The sequence below is a fragment of the Falco punctatus genome, assembly GCF_963210335.1.
Source record: "Falco punctatus genome assembly, chromosome: 8".
NCBI lineage: Eukaryota > Metazoa > Chordata > Aves > Falconiformes > Falconidae > Falco > Falco punctatus.
In genome coordinates, this window is record NC_137588.1 from 6,209,880 (window position 1) to 6,229,544 (window position 19,665).

Sequence of the window (19,665 nt, forward strand, 5' to 3'; positions counted from 1 at the left end):
GGGCACACAGTGTAGTCTCAGCATCCCACCGGGCACCAGGCTCCACCCCTAAAGCAGCCTGGACAAAGCCCCAGATGTACCTGCTTGTCAACTTATCAATGAACCGGTTGGTGAAATCTTTCACTTGGGTAACCAGGTCCCCAAAGGGCTTCACCCTCAGGGCGACGCTCTCTGAGGTGTCCAGAACAAAGAACAGGTCCACGGGGCAGTCTGGGAAGAAGCGGAGAAGCAGGAGTCAGCAGGCCACCCTGCTGCATCGCCTCCCCAGCCTGGGGTCCCCATGCTGCCCACCCGCAGCCCAGCTCCCTCTTAGCAGGCTCCCAGAATCCGCACTAAGGGTGCCGCTCCCACATCCTCACACCACTTGAGACACGCAAGCACACACACGGGTGAGGTTGCTCATTTCTGTTTTGGCATCAAGGGTAAGCCAGCTCAAGCTCATATTCAGAAAACATCACTTTGTGGCATTTAGCAGCTTCCTATAAATTTTTTCCCATTTACATTCAAAGCATATCTTTGCAAGACCAATACTGGTTATTATACAAAATAAGGTGCAGCTGCAGCAACCACTTAAAAAAATAAAACCAAGACATGATAGCAATTAATGCAATGAGAAAGCAATGATTTTCTGACAAATTCTGGCACAAACATCCTTGCAGAGGAGAGTAAAAATGGAAATGCCCCTTAACAGCCAGTGTTAAAACCAAAACAGTTCAGAAAACTAAAATGGTATCAACTGTTATCCCCCTCTCCTGTATCCCAGTGCTACTGGTAACACCTGACAGGACAGAGCCGAGGAAAAAAAAAAGACAAAAAGCACTAAAAGCAGGTATGTCTTACAGATCCTCTCTAAGCCTACATCGCTCTCCTCAGCAAACGCAACTCTTTCCCAAAACGTCCCGGCAAAGCTGCAGCTCTGTGTGCCAGTGGAAGCGTCCGCCCAGGAGGGACACAGCAGCCGGATTTCTCCACTGATCCCAGGGAGGAAAACGCCCTGGGAAGCAGCCTGGGCTTACCTTCTGCATTGGCGACTCGGGTGGCGATTTCTGGGCGCTGAGCCCATGACACCCCCCCCAGGAAACCGGCCGGGAGTAGCAAAGTGAGTAGAAAGTCTCGCAGCCTCATTTTGCTTGGTTCAGATTACCATCGAGCTGGACTGAAGAAAAAAAACAAAAAAAACCAAAAAAAAAACCAAAAAAACAGGGAAAGATAACCCGGCAGCCCAGAGAGGCCGTGGTCCGGAGGCAGGAGTCGATGAAGATATTTTTTTACCGCTTTCCCCCTGGTTTCTGTGGGAGGAAGAGGCAGGAGGGTAAGGGTGAGGAGGAGACTTCTCCAGCCGGAGGACGGAGGATGGAGGGAGGGACCAGGGGCTGTCAGCTGTGAGTCAGACATGGATAAGGCATTTCTCCTTACGCTTTTTCTGGATGTGGCTGTACCTGCAATGGCATCCTGGCCACCGGTGCCGGGGATCTCTGCAAGCCTCATGCAGGGAGCCCTGGCACAGTCGGTGCCCGGCATCAGCATCGCCCCTGGGGTTCGGTCTGCTCTGTGGGGCAGGGGGGATCGGGGCACCTGCCAGGCTGCTCCCTCCCAGCTCCTGAGGCAAGGAAGCCCGGGCAGGGAGACAGACATTCCCACAGCATCCCCACCTACATGTGAGCTGGCTTGTGTTGTCCTGCTAGCCAGGGGACTCCCCACCACAGGGCAGAGCTGGAGCTGTCCCACGGCCACCCAGGGATGGGGGCACCATGGAGGCACCACACTTTTGGAGAAGCACCATCCTCCCTGACTTTCAGGGTTTTCTACTCAACCCAGTCAGGAACTTTAGGGGAAAGCTGAGAAAAACACCACAAGGACCCCCCCAACAGACTGGGATGCCCCTCACCCCACTCCACCATGGGCCATGATCAGGACAAGAAGCAGGGATAGGGTCAAGCCTGTCAAGCCCAATAGGTAGAAGCAGGATCGCAAGTCCTTAAGGATTCCTGGAAACAAGCATCTTCCCATCCTGTAGCGTAGCAGGAAAGCCTGAGGACCCACAGCTGTGGGGAGCTGGACCCCCACAGCAAGGCCCCCCCCAGGTGTTGTGGACCATCCACTCTCCATGGCCAGCACTGGAGACAAGTCCCATGCTCCTGAACTTAAGACCCAGAGGCCGTACTGCCAAACCCCTCATTACAGTGGGAGTTTTAATTGCTATCGCTGAGAGGGTGAAATACCTAGAGGGCTGATCCTGCCACAGCTGGAACCTGCTCCCAAAAGTGCAGGAGGGGACCAAAAGCTGTCATGAAATAGCAAATTGATGTGATGTCCAGGACAGCTTGGAAGGGCAAAGAACCAACACCACAAGCACGGCCAGCACAAAGGGTTCGCACACAAGTTGGTTGCAGGAAGGCAGCAGGGCTGGCTGCCACCTCCGTCACCCCACCTTCACACACAACCACTCTGACAGCATCTTCAGGTGAATAATCAGGAGAAAACTTCATAGGCTTGGCTGTAGGAAGTTGTCTTAAGTTGAAACAACTGAAAAAAAGCTTACCCCCACCGAAAGCAAATTATATTACTGGAGGAGCCTGTCCACACTATCGAGGCAGAAAATGTGTATTTGGATAAACAACATCCAAAGCCAGTGCAAAAAAATAAAATGAAATGCAGGCTGTGCTGTACTGAAACCTCGTAAACCCAACAGCGCAAGTGCTGTTTCTCATGCAAACACAAATCAAAGTGTATCTGTGGAAGCTGATGTTAAAACCAAGGAAAGATGAGGAACTGGTGGTCTCAATGAAGGGCAAGACTGCTGCTGGGCACCCCTGCACTCTGTCCCCACAGCTTCTCTAGGACTTTGGAGAGCCTCAGGGTGCCATGTGCTTTGGCTGAGGGGCAGCCAGACAAACAGGGCTCCTCCTTGGAAGAGCAGCACTGGGAAGTGACACCAAAATGTGAAACAAAACTGTGTGTGTTGGGAGCAGGAAGAGACACCCCAGCCCCAAAAGAGCCAGGCGTGTGTTGTTCTGAAGCAAGGGCTTCTCCCCTAGCTGAAAAGCTTTAGTACCAGCATGAACCTGGCTGGTATAAATAACTGGCCAAGTGCAGAGGTGAGTGGGCTTCACAGAGCTGTGCGGGTGGCACCAGGAGATGAGGACACAGAGAAGCAAATTTCCAAGGCATCTCAAACTGACTAAAGATGCTCACCAAGAGAGCAAGTGTGCCCAGGGACAAATCCTGTCACGTGACAGTTCACGGGGGATCAGATCTGCTTTGGCTCTCCAGCATGCTTCCTCGGGGCTCCCATGAGGGAACTCACCTGGGATTTTGAAAACCAGCTAGAGGCTCCCAGGGAGAGGAGCGCTGGGAAAGGACCTGTCTTCATGCATCAGCTCAGCAGAGACGTCCTGTGAGTTTGCACACCAGAGATGTTTCCTCTTTGCTTTATTCTCTTCCTCTTTCCCCTTTCCTCCCAGGGAATTACCCAGAACAGCAGAAAAGCCAATCCCCTCTGCTCCTTACAGGAAGGGAAAAGCACATCCATCCCGGGAGCAGCCCGGCCGCTCCGCAGAGCCTTATGAGCTGGAGGCCGGTCGGCCGTGCCAGCAAAGACTTAATGACGATGGTATGGCTTGTGCAAGGCGCCTGCTGACCGTATATGGCTCTGCACAGCTGCGTCCTGTCCGACCCCGTGAACCCCGGCATGGGGAGCCAGCAAGGCAGGGCTCCCCCCACCCCACCGGGGACCCCGCTCCCTGCCCAGCACCCAGCCACCAGCCCCAGGGGCTGCTATCAGGCACGATGTCCCGGGCTCATCCTCTCTGCAGTCCAGCCAGACTGCAGGCTTGAATCCCTGTCCAGCTTCAAAAGCATTTTAAAACATTGCCTTTTCCAGGTCTGTGGTGCTAAACTGGGGCCAGCAGCCAGCACCGTCCCCAGGGCATTGGAAGGCCATGTCCTTGGAAAAAAAAGTGGGCTTTTTTTTTTTTTTTTTTCCCCCAGAAATCCAGCTGATAGCTGGGCAGGGGTTTGCAGGCTGACCCCAGGGGTGTTGCAATCATTGGCCCTAGCAGCATGCCGTTATTTCCCAAAACTTAAGAGTACATGCCTGTGAAGGATGTTCCCTTTCCTTTCTTCTTCAGATGAAGCCAGGGAAGCTGATCCCTATGGCTCTGCCACACTGGGTCCCCCAGGAGCAGAGGACCCCTTCCACCTACCAGTATCCCTCCAGAGTGCCATGCAGATGGGCAAGGGAAGCTCCTCCACGGTGCCTGTACTCCCCGGGGGATGAGCGCTCTCCATCTCGAGTCCCAGCCCACAGCACTGCATTGCACAGCCAGCAATAAACTTTTAGTCCAATTCCAGACCAAACTGGGGTGCAGAAGAAAAAAAAGTGCACTTGGGACAGGTTTTTTGTATTTTCTTCTCCCAGACTTTGATAAAAGAATGACTACTCCATTTTTCTACTATTAACTCTTTCATACAACCGTTCCTTCTCTTTAATCAAATCCACTTAAAAATGGAAAGTGGAACATGCTCCTTCCATAGGGAATGAGCTGACAAGAATTCCCCTGGGAAAATCCAGGACTGAACCCATCAGCATACTCATACAAAGGGTGCTTTGAAAAGCAGGGAAGGACTGAGTGCCAGGTTTCCAGCTCCATCTTCCACAGCTGGGGCTACTTTGTCCTCTCACACAGTTCTGCAAGATGCCATAATTAACAAGCACTGAAATTTCCCTGATTGCAACCACATGAAGCACACCAGCATCCTGCTAGCTGGCTGTGTCACCTTCTCCCCACTCCTGGGGTCATAAGCACCCAAGACTTGCTAAGCTTTTGGGGCAGCAAAGGCATTTGTTAGGAGAGGTTTCCATGGGCTCTTGTTACCACGGGCTGCACCTCCCCAGGCTGGCTGTAGGACCCCAGCCCCCCAGGGTGCATGACCCAGCCTGCCCATGGCTCAGCTGCATCCCCACTGGCCGCTCCATCTCCATGCTCAGAGCTCCACAACGGGAGCAGCCGCGGTCCGAGCTGAGCACTGTGCCAACCACAAACCCCACTGGAAAACGTGTGGCTTGTGGTGTTTCTGCACATGGTAATTTATCTTCCCACAACAGATCTCTGCAGGAGGAGGCAACAAAGCAACCCCTCCACGCAGGAAAGCATCACCTCTCCCAGCACAGCAGCAGCTGCTCTCCCAGCATAGGCAGGTGGTGCCTTGCCAGCACCCGGTCACGGGCACCGAGCAGGCTCAGCACCATGAGAGGAGGGTCTCACACTCACCCACCCACCTGCAAAAAGACCCAGTGGAAGAGCCAACCCACGGCATGCAGCACCTTCCAAATCCCTTGACATCCCTACTCAAAGTGCCAAGCCACTTTTCCTCTGCCTGTGCTCACATCCACCCTGCAAGAGGCAGGACAGCCAGGACGTGGCGCTTCTTCCCTGCTTGAATCTCTGGCTCATCTGACCCAGCATGAACTTCCCCACTGTGCAGTCTGCCAGCTGGGCTTTGCTCCTACCAGATCGAGCTGGCCTGGGGGGACCCTTCCCTCCCTCCCAGCACCATTTGGGGACACGTTTTTCCCTTCCTCATCAAAGCCTTCCCAAGCTCTCCCTGCCACCCCGCCGGTCCAGCGGCGCAGGGTGCAAGTGCCCCCCCGCCACCCTCCTCTGCAGACCCCTTGCACGCCGGCACAGCTGGGACATGGCACAGCACCACCAGCAAAGCCACAGCCCCGCACCCAGCCTGGTGTGGGGTGGGTTAATATTTTCCCTGTTACCTCACGCTGGCCTCTGGTCCTATGGAAAAACCAAACCATCTGGTAATAATATTTCTCTAATAGCTGTCTGCGTCTGTGGGAAAGCTGGCTCAGCTTCTTAGGAAAGATGAGAGGGTCGAGTGAGAGGGGAGGTTGCGGATGCAGCGTGGGAGCTTGAGGAGAGGAGATAACGATTTCAGGCTCCTTTTCCTGCCCCCCTTCCCAGGGTTCGCCGGGATCCTCCCCTCGCAGGGCTCCCGTGGGATGCCAGGACGTCACGCTTTCAGGATACCAGGAAGCACCTCCCCACACTCCCCTGGTGAAAGTCACCCTCTCTTCCCCTGCCTCACAGCGGAGTCTTGAAGGAGAGCAAAGAAAAGCTCACTTTCAAGTCTCATTTTTAAATTTTCTCCAGGGAAAAGGTACGCTTTACACTCAGAAAATAGAAATGGCCTGAAGTGTAGGCTTTGGGGGCTCGGGAGCATCACAATTTGGGGATAAAACTGGCCCAAAATGGAAAGATGGGCAACACCTGCACCTTCCTCCTGTTCTTGGAGAAACCAACACCGAGGTGTGGGTGTCTGGTTTTCCAAAAAGCTAGAGAAGAAAAACTGAAGGTGGATGTCTGAGGGCTGTTACTCGCTAGCTCCTGGCAGGCGACCATTCTGGCCCCAGCCAGCCGACGTGGTGTCAGCACAGCCAGGGACATGCCACCCCAGCCCTGGGGACACCGCTGCTGGAACAGGGGAGAGAGCAACCACCTCCCCCATGCAGCCTCTCATGGAGCACATCCAGCAGGCACGGCATGAAAACCGGGTGGAAAAACACACGCTAACCCTTCCAGCAGTTGGGCGGAGAATATTTTCCACTTCTCTGCAATAAAACGCGTCAGTTGGGCAATTCCCAGGGAGTGAAGCATGCTCTCCAGGCTGGGCACATCTTCCTGGGGAAGGGAGGCACCAGGCGCTCGAGGAACAGCCGAGCGGCCGCCAGGCACAGCCCTGGCTCCAGCTGGGGGGACTGGAAGCGCTGGCTACCACCCAGTCCCACACTGGGGGGTGGCACAGGGCTCCCCCTGCCCTGCGGTTTGCAGCAGCTGGGCCAGCTTGTATCACAAACTGCAAAAAGATGAGCTAGCAGGGTAGAAAACCTGTTTTTTCCCTGCCATGAGTTACAGCACCACTTCTAAGGCCCCCCTCTCCACATCTGTCCAGATGCACAGCAGCTTGTTGGTGCACAACAGTGCTGAGGACTGGTCCCAGCAAGCCTCGGGTGGCAGGGGCGGCACAAGGCTGGCAGCAGTGCCCATCTGCCCCTGAAGCCACACAGCAAAACCCACGATGCCCACACGGTGCTGTGTTTCTCCTTTCACCTCTCGCCCGTTCCCTACCAGCTTGTCTTGTCTTTCAAGTTGCAGTGGTGCTACAGCACAGCTCATCTCTTCTGCAGAGCCAAAAGACCACCCCTAATTGCTTTCATTTCCCTTCCCTCTGCTCTCCCACACCCTCCACTCCCCTGAACATGCTTTCATTCTCCCTCAGTGTAGTCAGCAAGCCTAAAAGCCCTAGGAAGCACCGAAGTCTATCTTGCTTCTTGGGTACCCTCCAGACAACGTACCTCAGCTGGCTTTGCAGCCTGATCCCTTTCCATGCTTTTCCAGGTGGACAAGCCACCCCAGCCCAGGAACTTGCACGTCTTGCAAAATCCCTGAGGTCCCTGTTAGCTCCTTCCCAGACTGTTTCTGCTGTCTATTTTTTTTTTTCAGCATGCACCTTTTATGCCCTTTTTTTTTTTTTTTTTAATACCACTCCAGCAGCCATCGCAGCTTCTGGGGTGGTTATGGCCTTTGAGAGCAGCCCTAGGATGCAGCAAGGCTTACAGCTGAGCTCTTTTTACACCAGAGCTAGACCCAGCCTGCAGCCTTTTCCTAGAAGCATAAAACAAGTCAGCTACCCTTCCTAGCAAGGACGCCTTCCCAGCCCACTCCAAACAGAGCCAAACATCCTCCTCGGATATTTTGCAGACAATTAAGAGCAAATGTAAACCATCCAGCCATTTTGTTGTCCTCAAAACTATTTCTCCTGCTCCATGCTTATTTGTGGCTGAGAGAGCACAGACAATGCTGAGCTGGAAGGGAAACTAGGAGGGCAGCTGTCCTTCAGGGGCACCGCTGAGGAGCGGCAGCACTTTTGGTCCTTGGTCCTGCAAATATGCACCCTGCAAGGAGAGCTCTAGCATGACCCCCTTGCAAAGGGGCAGGAGCATCTATCTTTTTATTTTATACCAGGCTGGCCAGGAGACTGGAGTACAGAGCACACAAGGAAAGTCTGAGCTGCTCCATCCTGGAATAGAAACAGGGGTTACAGAGGAGGCAGCAGACCAGAGGTCTCCAGCACAAGCCAAAGCAAGGGAAATCCCAGCAGGTCATCGAGATAAGAATCTCTTCCACTGCTGGTTTTTTGAGGAGCAGCCAAAGGTAAACAGGCTGTTTCAAACCTCCAAACACTCACCCCTCTCAGGAGAAAGCCACAGTGCTGCAGCCAGCTGCTGTGCAGCAGAGGACTGGAGGCAATAGGAAGCGATTTGGGGCATCTGCATCACTTAATGCCTTCACAGGAGCACAGATGCTTTGTGTTTCAGCTGATGCATCCTGCAGAGGAAAAGCCAGCACACACAGGTGAAGGATGTGAGTGGTTAACATCCTTCCACATCTCACCTCTCCAGCCTGGACAGGGATTCAAGCCCTGTGGGTGGGCAGGAGTATTTGGGGCTGAGTCCCAGGTGTTTGCACTCACAGCTCCACTGGCTCCTTCCCTGGGGCTGCTCTGGTAGTATCTCCCAGCACTGCACAAGGGTGTGTGGCCATGCAAGCTGCTCATAGATGGCCCGTGGCTTGTGGGGAGGTGGGAAAGCAGCCCTGAGCCAGGCTGGCCCATGTTTCCTGCAGCATTGGTCTCAGTAGGTGACACTCTGCTTTGGGAGGGTCTCCACAGCACTGCTGCTCTGAGCAATGGGACATGAGTTTTTCTCTAAGTCAAAGCATGTGATCGGCTGCTGGGGGAGGAGAAACCCAGAAAACCTGGGGTTTAGTTAAAATTTGTGCCAGGCCTGGAGCTGCGCGTTGTGGGTGACTGTGGTTTGCCTGAGCCAGGCACCGAACTGGGCTGGCAGCTGGCACCCCGGGCACCAACACACCATGGGAGCCAGCATGGGTAGCAGTGTGCATCTTCAGTCCCTGGCAAGTGTAGCCTTTGCTGTGTCACCTCATCTAAAATAAAGAGATTTGTGAAGGAAAGCAGGAGCAAAGTGATTTTTTCTAGGCAAATTCCTGTGTCAGGCAAGATAACAGCATGCTTTTAAGGATGGCGCCAGCTGACTTTTAACTACAGAAGCTCCCTGAATTTCTGCAAGCTGGCAAGGGTTTTCCTTCTGGGGATGCTCTGGGGTACAGATGCTGGGATGGGGTGGGAATGGGCACATTTTTTGCCTGTGGGCCCATAATGCTACCTACGAGCTGACTGAGACCTCCCCAGACGGTGCCACAGGCTGACACTTCCATACAGGGCCAGTGCGATCGGCCGTGGGGCTGGGCACCCAGTGAAGGGGGTGCCAGGGATGGCATAGGCAAGGGGAAGATGACTTCCCACTCGAAGGCACTGGGGCCAAGCACCAGAGCCCATACAGACTTGGCTCCCAGTGGAGCAGGTTTAGCAGGGGTGACCAACAGGCTCCCGCAGCAAAACCGGGGCTTGGCCAGCTGCCGAAACCCAGAGGGACTGTCACCTGCCCACAGCCCCTTTGCAGGGCCAGGTGGGAGCAGGGGTGAGGTGCATTGTGGAAAATACAACTCCAAATGGAGAAAAAGGTCAAAATGGGCATTTTTGCCTTTATATCCCCAGGGGACAGAAGTCCGGGCAGGCAGTGCTGGTTTCTCCTGGCTGCCTGGTTGTGGGATGGAGAGCTAGGGATGGAGAGCCCCGCTGCATCAGGGCAACGTGCAGTGCCGGGGGTGAAGCCAGCCGCTCCGCTGCTGATCATCACGGGGTGATACCCTGGGCTTGAGGCTGGCATGGGCACGGGTGGGCATGGGTGGAGGGGTACTGCCAGGGCTGGCTGTGTGGCAGGGAGGGGCAGTACTCTGGCATCACTTCTTGAGTGAAAGTGAAAAAAAGTGAAGCATCCCAGAGGAAACACGTGCCCCAAAGTGGTCCAAAATAGCACTGGGTCTGCTCCAAGGTCTGGGGCTGGCACATGGTTGCTTGGGCGGGGGGAGACCTTGAGAGTTGCCATTGTGTGGGGCTGGATGGGCAGCCCATACCCCATCTGAACTGCTGGCAGCCCCCGCTGTAGGCTGCTCCCATCCAGGGCCCAACAGTGACTCACACTTGCTATAAACACGTCTCCTGACGGATAATGAATCCTGGCCGTTGCCGCCTTCAGGGAAAGCTCTGGATTCTCTTCACAGTGCTCCCCTCATCCCACTCCCCCTCCCCTCCTGGCTCCCGCATGGGATTATTTCCTGATGCTGAGCGGAGCCAGGGCTTTGAGGCCCTTTTTCCAGCTAGTCGTGGTTTGCTTCACAGGCTGCAAAGGCTGAGTTTACCCATTAACCCTTCTGGGGGGACAGAGGTTCCTGTGCTGCTGCCCTCTCTCCAACCTCCACCCCCCACCCCCCTGCAGCATCCTACTACCCTCTCTGTGGATAACCCACTACCCATGCCACGGCTGTGCCAGCTGAGCAGCGTGTGCACCCTCTGGGGACCCCCTTTTCGGTGTCACACCAACCTCCTCCAGCTAACCATCGAGGGTACCTCAAGCAACAAAAGCTTTATTGCAATTACACAGTTAAGCCACAAAAATACATTGCAAAGCGGCAGGGGAGCGAGGGGTGATAAAGAAGCGCAGAAGGGGGCAATGAGGAAATGCTTGCTTGCAGAAGCAGGCACTGCTGCACGCTAGCTGCAAGCCGCTGTCCTCCTGCGAGCTGCTGCTCAAGCCCCCCGGTCCTGCTGCTGCCCCGTACCACAGCTGAGGGAACAGGGACTGCCACGGGCAGGAGGCTTCGGGCAGCTGGCCCAAAGGATGCCACGGAGGAAAGGGAGAAGTTCACGGGAAGCCGGCAGCATCTTCGGCGGGGGCTCAAGCATCAGCCACTGGCACCACGTCCGCTGCGTTGCTCCGGTCAAGCGGTGAAGGTGTTCCTCCCGTGAGGATCAGGGTCTGGAGAGCTAAGGGGTCAATCAAAGGAGATGGTCAGGGCTCAGAAACACTGTGCCTCCTGCTCCCAGCCCCTTGGGTTACACGGATGCATGGCCTCGCACAATGCCCTGAGCAATTCTCCAGCATGATGCTGAAATCACCTGCAACCCAAAGGCCAAGCCTGGGCGAGCCGTACCCAGGCTGAGCTCTGCTACCAACATAAACCAACGCAAACCTCCCTTTGCCATGGGAGCTCGTGCCCAAAAACATCCTACATGAGCACCCTGCGCTGCTGGGTGAGCCGAGGTGGCTGCCCAGTGTGCTGCAGGTTTGCCTTGTGGGCTCTCACTGGGTGCTGAGTGGCTTTTTGGGAGCTCTAGAGGAGCAATCTGAACATAGTGAGGCCACAAGCTTTGCACAGGGAAAATGCCTTGACCCCGCGCATTGACATGTCCCTAGGCTGAGCATCACCCCTGCCTGCCTGCCTCACTCTGCCCCGCAAACGTGGCTGTGAGGACAGTGACTGAGGAGGGCTGGTGCTGCTGGCCCCCATCAGCCCAGGCAGCCAGGTTTGGGGGTGATGGACAAGGGCATCGAGGGGCTGGGGGTGATGGGCAGAAGCCGGCAGAGGAGCATATCCCTGCCCAACTTATGCCTGTGAACAGCAGAAAGCCTGTGAGTAGATTTTATACTTGGTGTTGCATTAAGGGGGAAAAAAAAGCACACCCTGCCCATGTTCTGGCTGACAAGGAGCCACGGTCAGGCAGCCCCAGGCTGCCCCAGCACAACAGGGACAAGTATCACAGGCTGAATCTTGCATCCCAGGTACACGAGCTCATGCACATGAGCAAATGTTTTTTTCAGTCAAAAAAACCCCTCTGAGCATTGCTGCATTTAAAGATGCGTTGCACCATCCTGTGCATATTGAAATCATTGCATTTCAGCCTGAAATACTGGGAGGGGAAATCTACCTGAGGCAAGGAAAGAAACATTAGTATGCAACTGAAAATTTGTTTTAAAGACAGAGGTGGTGGTTTCCCTGGAGTGTCAGGTTTACATCTTTAGCTGGCTTTTTATAGACAGTGGGAAGGAGCACACCAACCCTCTGCAGAGACTTGGGAGCATGGCTGTGTGCCGAGTAGCGCACAGCAATATCCTTTGGGAAAACCACAGCACTGGTTGCCATAGTAGCCTCAGGTTATATCATCGCAATGTCTGCGTGGGAGCTCTTCCCGGAAGAGCCTCACCAAAGAACCCCTTCATACAACTAAATGAGAGGGGTTTGGGTGAACACGTCACGAAGCTGTCTTGCTCTCCTTTGCACTGGGAAATCCTGTTGGATATCAACCCTAAGCCACGCACTCAACCTGAATTCAGGGGTAACACTGCTCCATCCCTCCAGCTCGCTCTGCCCGAGCTCTTCGTGCTTGGTCATGCTGCCAGCTGGCTGGTGGCCTGCCGTCATCATGCCCATGCTTCCCTGGAGCATCCCGCGCCTTGGAGTCTCATCTGAAGCATCAAAACTCAGAGAGGCTCCAGAGTCAAGCGTCACTCGTTCCCTTTTTGGTCCAGACTCAAATGCTCTTAGACAAAGGCTTTACTCCCAGAATAAATAGTGCTGCTGAGATGCTGCCTGCAGGGGACCAGAATCCAGCACTCCAGGAGTGCTTCAAATACTCAAGTCCTCATGCACATCCTGGCTTTCCCTTTTGGGATCAAAGCATTTCCTTCTAGAAACAGCACGTGTGTTTTAAATCAGCAACAGGCTGCAGTTCGGCATGAGGCTCAGAAACGAAGCCTTCTCGTGCAGGTCCATTTTTATCCTGCTCATCTCCTAGCTGGTTTTGCTCCCCATGTGCGGAGCCGGCACGAGCATCATTTCTGGGAAGAGACATCCCTGCGGTTAAACTGCCTACACATGGGTGTGGGAATCCAGAATCAGCCTGGGTTTGCACTTGGCTACATTTAGTCTGTGGGATGCTTTCTGAGCGATCTGGTGTCTCGTTTCTCTTTGCAGGACAACTGTGCTGAGGCAGAGTGGGAAGGGGGCGGCACATCTGGAGTTGAAGGAGTTGCACATCTGGTACATCCAGTACTTCCTGAAAGTCACTGCCACGTTACCCTTTGGACGGAGGCCTAGGGCTCGACGCATAGCACAGCAGATTAAGATCCACAGCTGAACTTTTCTTGAAAGGAAAGCAAAAATAACGCTCTCAGCAGAGCCCCAGCTCCCTGTGATATCCCGCATGGGAGCAGGGGAATTGCACTGAGACCATGACCTTTCTGCAAGTCATTCCACCCTGAGCTCGGTGCTCTCACCAGCTGCAGATGCTCCTGCCACGGGGTGAGGCACAGTGCTCCCTGCATGCACACGCCAACCTCCCTGGGAACAGCAAGGGCTGGGGACCCTCAGGACCTCTCCAGCAAAACCCTGTCCCTCTGTTGCAAAATGCCAGGCCAGCGAGACCAAATGGGCTTGGGCCAGCGTAAGGTGGGGGCTTGTGCCACCAACCTCATCTTTTGGCACAACCAGTATAACCGGAGAGCACGGGGACACCCATGGCCGAGGGAGCTGCTAGCTATGCGCAGTTGCCTAGATGGGCTAGGGTGTCTCTGTGAAGTGGGCATCACTGCCAGGACCTTTCCTGCAGTGGCACACAGTGCCAGCTGCCTGCTAGGTGATTGTCACCTCTGGTCACCGGTGAGAGGGACACAAATACCCACTCCCTTCTCATGTCCAGCAGCATGGCATGTCTTCTGCAACCAGATGGAGCAGAGGCTGGGAGCATCCGACATCCAAAGGCTGCCTGGGCTAGGGCAGGATGCGTGCGGAAAGCTGGCCAAGAGGGACACCTAGTGACCAGCCTGGGGGGGTCCCCAGGCCCGGAGACCAGGGCACCTCCCTGGGGCTGGGGGCTGCAGCCAGGCAGGGCTAAGGGAGGTGGGCTACTGGGCTCTCATCTTCTGCAAAGGGGTTGAGAAAGGTGTCAGAAAGGGTTTGCACCGAGCCTGCACCATCCTTCCACCTCTGTGGCCAAGGAGAAAATGAGATTAAGGATCCATCCCTTCCACAGCACAGAGCAATCCCCCAGACACCCCACCTCTGCCAGCACTGCGGGGGTGAAATTACCCTTGCTAACAGACCATAAGCTTGAAATTAGCATAATTAAAAGTGACTAGCATGAATACATAAACGCCCCTGATTTACAACTAAAAGAGAGCATTAAATTTAAAGAGTCTCCCTGGTAGAAAGTCACTTTCCCTCAGGGGAAACAATCTATTTTTTTCAAACCCATTACGTACCAGATTTTCAAATATGGTCTAGGGAAAAAAATGCACGTAAGAATACTCCGAACAATTATCTAGGAGCATGACCTGGGAAGGATATGAGGGGGGGTGGAGACCTCAGCCAGCCCCTCTCTGATGGAAAGCCACCACACTCAGGGGCAGGGTGAGGCACTGGACCAACATCTTCCTGCCAAAGTAACCGTTTCCCACATAATAACACATTGCCAAAGTGTTTGACTGAGTAACACTGAGTTGGTTACTTCCAGAAACCTTGAATCATTCTGTCTGGATAACATGCATTGCTTTGAGAGAGAAAAGCAATGCATTAAAGCTATTCTGTTGATTAACTGGGACGTTCAGTTTGTATTAAATATTCACTCCAATATTAGAGATGTACATATACTTTTCCCAGTGGCATGGCTGTGGATGCATCATTGGAGCATTTTAAGTTCGTATAAAACGCAAACCCAAGACATCTCACAAGTAAAAAAACATTGAAGGTCCTTCCAAAGAAAACTGCAAATCTGTTTTTGAGCCATACCAAATAAAGCTGAGTTTGATAAATTCCTTGTGATTTTGTTTTTATCGTTACTGTCACCAACATGTTCCCAGGAGATGCTGCAATTGTTTAAACACCTCTTTCTCCAGGCCTCGCTCAAGCCCAGCTGATGATGGATAAGCTGCTAGATTCCCACTGGAGTTTTGTTTCCCCCCCCTTTTTTTTTTTTCTCAATTTGAAAAATAACCTGGGAAAATGCAACCCTGAAGAAAAGTCGCAGTGTCAAAGGTAATGTCAGAAGGAGAGATGCCTCAGCCACGCCAGTATGACTGCATCCTTCACTGTGCCCTCTCCTGCAGGATCCCACCTGGTGCTTTCCACAGGCTCCTCTCTCCCCAGCCCTACAGCAAAAGGCTCAGCTCCTTCCCACTCCCTTCCACAGCTTGGCTGTATCTCCCCCTCCACTGAGGAGGGGATTCCTGAGCAATGGAAGAAGAATAAGCATTTGCTTTGTAGGGGCTTAGTATAGATTTATCATTTTTTGCATGCCTGGTTTGAGAAACCTCCAGCTTCATTTGCAGGAGGGCTGGCATTTCCCAGCTAGAGTTGCTCAAGTGCCTTTTTCTGTTACAAATAGTCTCCGCAAAGCTAAACCAAAAATGCATCCTGTATCAGAGCAAAAAAGGGAATTGTGAGCAGTTTGGTACATCAAGCTTCTTTTGCCTCCTGAAGTCCCATGGCAAGACCTCGAGATTTAACGATCACGCAAGCAGACATTGTTCAGATAACGCGAGCTGAGATGCCACAGGGAGAAGGTAAAACCCAGCCCTACGCTCTGACCCCTGGGACAGCACATTTCAGCGACAGTCCTTAAAAACCACATCCTGAGCAGCAATGCTTTTTATCTAGGTGCTAGAAGATTTGCCAGACTCTCCCGCTGCTCCACGCAGAGCTGATGCTTCAAGGACGCAGCACTCCTATAAGGTGGCAGCCCCGTGCACTGCTCCCCAGGCTGCTCCCATGAGCAAGTCCCTGCTGCTGCATGCGACTTGACACAACAGCTCAGACACCCGCCTGATGCCAGAGCGATGATGCTCGTATCTGAGCTCCTCTCCTTCACCACAGATTCCTGTGGTGGCTCTACCAGGAGGCGCAGTCTCACCGAGTGACAGACATTGCAGTGGGCTGGGATGGTGGATGTTATCTGCGGGTTCACTGGCATGGGGGTGGGTGTAGAGGTATTGCTGCAGCCTGCTCCTCCTCTCTAGTAGCCTCTGAGCTCTGTTGCATCTGGCAGACCCAATCTGGCATTTGCTATTTTGGGCAGCGCTGTCTCAGCGGAGGTGGGGAGTAGCATGGGGAGCACAGCACACGCAGCGAAGAAATTCAGGGCAGACACGATCTGCAGAAACCGCAGGTCCCTGTGCAAAGCCGTTTCCAAATTCATTGCAGTTAGCTTGCTATTAAGGTCCCCTGCCTTAATATGCCTGAGGAACTCAGAGCATAAGTGCCTGACAGATACACGAACGCCACAAACACATTGGCTTAAGATGTTTCTCAGCCTTGGTCAATGTGATGCTGCTGCAGATGTCTGACTGTGCCCTGTGTGCCAGCGTTTTGAAGTGCTCCCGCATGCCAAGAAAGTGGCACAAGAAGAGTCAGGCTGCTCCTGCCACACACCTCGGTTTGCTTTTCATGTGCCTCTATCGCCTGCAAGACCTGCTCATGCTCCGACTTGTGCTACAGCCCGACAGGAGAGCTAAGCCATGGCAGGATGGGCTGGTCCCTCCATGCACCATCCCTCTCCGAGGAGGGTATCGCCCCAAGCCACTGGCTGCCATCGCTTTGCTTGGAGGGTGGTGGCAGGGGGATGCAGAGCTTCTGCTGGCTAGCACATACCCCAGCTCACCACCCAGCCCACGAGGTGGCTCCAGCATGCCGGTGGGTGGTTCTTTTCATGCTGGGTCTCACACAAAGGTATTTTGTTCTTTTAACAGGAAAAATACTTGGGCTAGACCAAAGCGAGGAACAGGAGAAGATGAAGCATGCCAGTTGCTCACGGCTGACTTACCAACCTGGCGAGCAGCTCTGTGCTTGCTCTGGCCAGCCGGCAGCTTGGGGGAGGCAGCATGTGGTGCCTGGGCTCCCTCCCTCCTCCAGAATCAGCACAAATACGAGTCGGGGCTGCTACCAGGGGAGGTTACTGGCTCCACCTGAGCCCTCGTGGCACTCCCCAAAGCACCTGTGCTCCCCTGGATGGGGAATATGGGGATGCTCTTGAGCATGTTTGATCTTGAGAGGCACAGCTGAATCCAAGCTGCCAGGGAGAGCTGAGCAAAGTGTTAAGAACGGGCAGCAAAGCATCTTATGAAGAAGCTGGAAGTGCCTTTAAATGCAGAGGCTTGGAATGCTCCAGAGAGCTGACCACGCATGGGTTTTACAACATCTAGGCTGGCAGCTCCTTCCGCCTTTCTGGAGCTTTGCCAGTAGTGGGCTCCTAGGCTAGAACAGACCTCTAAGGGGAGGTGACGATGCTGCCTGATGCACACAGATAGCAGGCACATACTGTCTTGCTCAAGCACACTCCCTCCCTTTACCCTCTCTGAACCATGCTATCATCCCTGCCAGCCACCGAGCAGCTGCATCAGTCCCTGTGCTGGTGCTGGGGCCCATAACCCCCTGCCCATCCCTGGCTCCGCTGATGCGGTGGCATCAGCTGGGGTCCCCACTGCAGCCCTGTGTGAGTGCCACTGTCAGCACTGGTGACAGCAGCATCGGTCCAGTGTCCTGGCAGGAGAAGGGAAGGGAGCTGCCAGTGGTGCCTGCTGGCATGAGGGGAGGAAGAGAGGGAAAGCCATGAAGTCTTGGGGCTCACCTGGAGAAACAATATATTTCCCATGTGGCATGGTGCAAAAATATATTGCGTGGCTGCTTTTGCTGCCTGGGGACATGGTGCGTCATGATCCCCTCATTTGCAACACAGAAAAACCATGTAACCATACTTTTTGTACAGTAGGAAATTAACAGATGGAAAATATATTTGTTTCCCTGTTTGAGAGAGAGGAGAGAGGAGTAAAGGCTGGAAGCAGAAGACAGGACTGGGCATAGAGGGTCTTGGGGAAGGGTGTGGGGCACAGACATGGCAGATCCGTCCAGACAAGGGGGCAGTGAGAGATGTTTGTTGTTATACTGTAACTTGTAAATTAATCTTCAGGAAAAGCACAGCATTATGCAAGCCAAATACCCTCCCTTTTGAAAAAAAGAAAGCTTACAATCACTCAGGAAGTGTATCACTGATGGGGACCTTCTCTCAATAAAATAAAATTATGATGATGGTTATAATGACGATAGTAATAATAATAGTAGTAGTAGTAGTAATAAATAATAATAATAATAATAATAATAATAATAATAATAATAATGAAGAAGTTTGGTATACAACCCCCACCTTCCCTCCAAGCAGCTAAAAAGGTGCAGAAAGATGCAGAGGGAAGGATGGGGCTGGAGATGGTGGGGCAACCCAGGAGAAGAACAGTCGGAGCCCATCGGTAGCAGAGCTGCACAGACATTTATTGAACACAAACAGCGACAAACACAGCCGGCTCACAGAGCTTCCTGAGCTATCGTCCAAAGGTTTTGCTCGTGGGGATTGTCAAAAGAGTGCTTGCAAAGGCCCCTGGGGGTGTGAATCCTGTACAGCTGAATTCTTCCCACTTCCAGTTGCTCATTAGTTAAAAAAGAGGACTGTTTGTGTGTACCTGTGTGTGTGATTCCCTCTGTTTAGTATGAAAAATGGCTTGTCTGGACCCTGCCATGTTGCAAAGAGAGAAGTCTGTGGGTGAACCCGTGCCTGCACGTTGGCTTGCCTCCCGCACGTCCTGCTTCCCAAATAACACAGGGTGAAAACCACACCTTACCCTGAGGGCAGGGATGCGAGGTCGCAAAGGTGAGCCAGGACAAGCAAAGCGAAGAGGGAACATCAAAGGAAGAAGGGTGAGAAAAGTAAGTACCCCGAAGCACACACAGCTCTGGGTGGTGTCACATGTCCATAGGCTACAGCAAGTACCGCCAACGTCAACTCAAATGTGTAAGTAGCTACACTAGACTGACACTAGAGACCCCATCATCTTCTGAAGTCTCGCCAGCGGAAAAAAACCAACCCCCCCTCCCCGCCCCCCCCAAAAAGCAGATGAAGTAATAACACCATACGCTGAAAACAAGGACCATAACCAAAGAGTTTGGGAGCAGCCTCAGGAGCACAGTTAGGAGTTCATAACGCAACGTTCCAGTGTGTGCATATGCGTGTGTATTTATATATATATATATATATTCGTTAGTAAAGAAAAGAGTATCTGTGGAGGCAAAGGGAAGACGGTAAATGTACAGGCAGTACAGGCTGGGTGGAGTGCCGGTGGCTGGAGAGGGTCGGGTGGTGCGGAGTGGAGGATGGTGGGTGGAAATTAGAGTGCGCCCATTCCAGTGACCTCAGACGTCAGCCTAGAATAGACAGGGGCAGAGAGAGGGGTAGGGGGGGAGACAAAAACAAGCGCTTAATAACTGGAGCAGAAAAGAAAACGAAGACCCTGCGGGGCAGCGCTCCTCCTCTTGCCTACACCCTGCTCAGACGGGAGGCAGAGCATCACCGGGTGGCTTGAGTGCATGGGGCTTGGAGGTCCCCGTGGAGGGCAAGGGGGGCTGAAGCACAAAGTCAGCTCGATGGCCAGCTGCCTTCCCCTCTCCTCACTGCTGCCGGGTAATGCCTGTCCCTGGCACTGCGTTGTGGCAGAGGTGCCACCCACCAGGGGTGCTGGCAGGAGACATCCCAGCACACGGCTTCACTTGCACCAGCATCCCTCCCACGGAGGACAGGCAGCTGTCCCAGCTCCCCCAGCTTCTTCGTTTTGCTCTGGTTTTTCAAACTATGGGA

The 19,665-nt window shown here is 53.6% G+C and overlaps 2 protein-coding genes across 28 annotated transcripts in view; both read right to left on the reverse strand.

Moving 5' to 3' along the window:
- Positions 1-1,343, reverse strand: part of COL6A1 (collagen type VI alpha 1 chain) — a 25,593-nt gene extending 24,250 nt beyond the window's left edge. The window contains exons 1-2 of the mRNA XM_080399225.1: positions 1,017-1,343; positions 81-210 (exon numbers count right to left, since the gene is read on the reverse strand). Of these exons, the coding sequence (XP_080255351.1) occupies positions 81-210; positions 1,017-1,125 (239 nt within the window). The 5' untranslated portion in view covers positions 1,126-1,343. The remainder of the gene's footprint in view (positions 1-80; positions 211-1,016) is intronic.
- Positions 1,344-10,564: 9,221 nt separating this feature from the next.
- PCBP3 (poly(rC) binding protein 3) overlaps positions 10,565-19,665 on the reverse strand; it is a 67,661-nt gene continuing 58,560 nt past the window's right edge. For 17 of the 27 annotated variants that reach the window (XM_080399257.1, XM_080399256.1, XM_080399263.1 and 14 more), the window contains one exon: positions 10,565-10,980. In XM_080399257.1, coding sequence (XP_080255383.1) covers positions 10,935-10,980 — 46 coding nt within the window. In that variant the 3' untranslated portion in view covers positions 10,565-10,934. Of the gene's footprint in view, positions 10,981-14,949; positions 19,236-19,665 lie in introns of those variants that run through there. The other 10 variants (XM_080399253.1, XM_080399255.1, XM_080399270.1 and 7 more) reach the window with 1 other exon arrangement.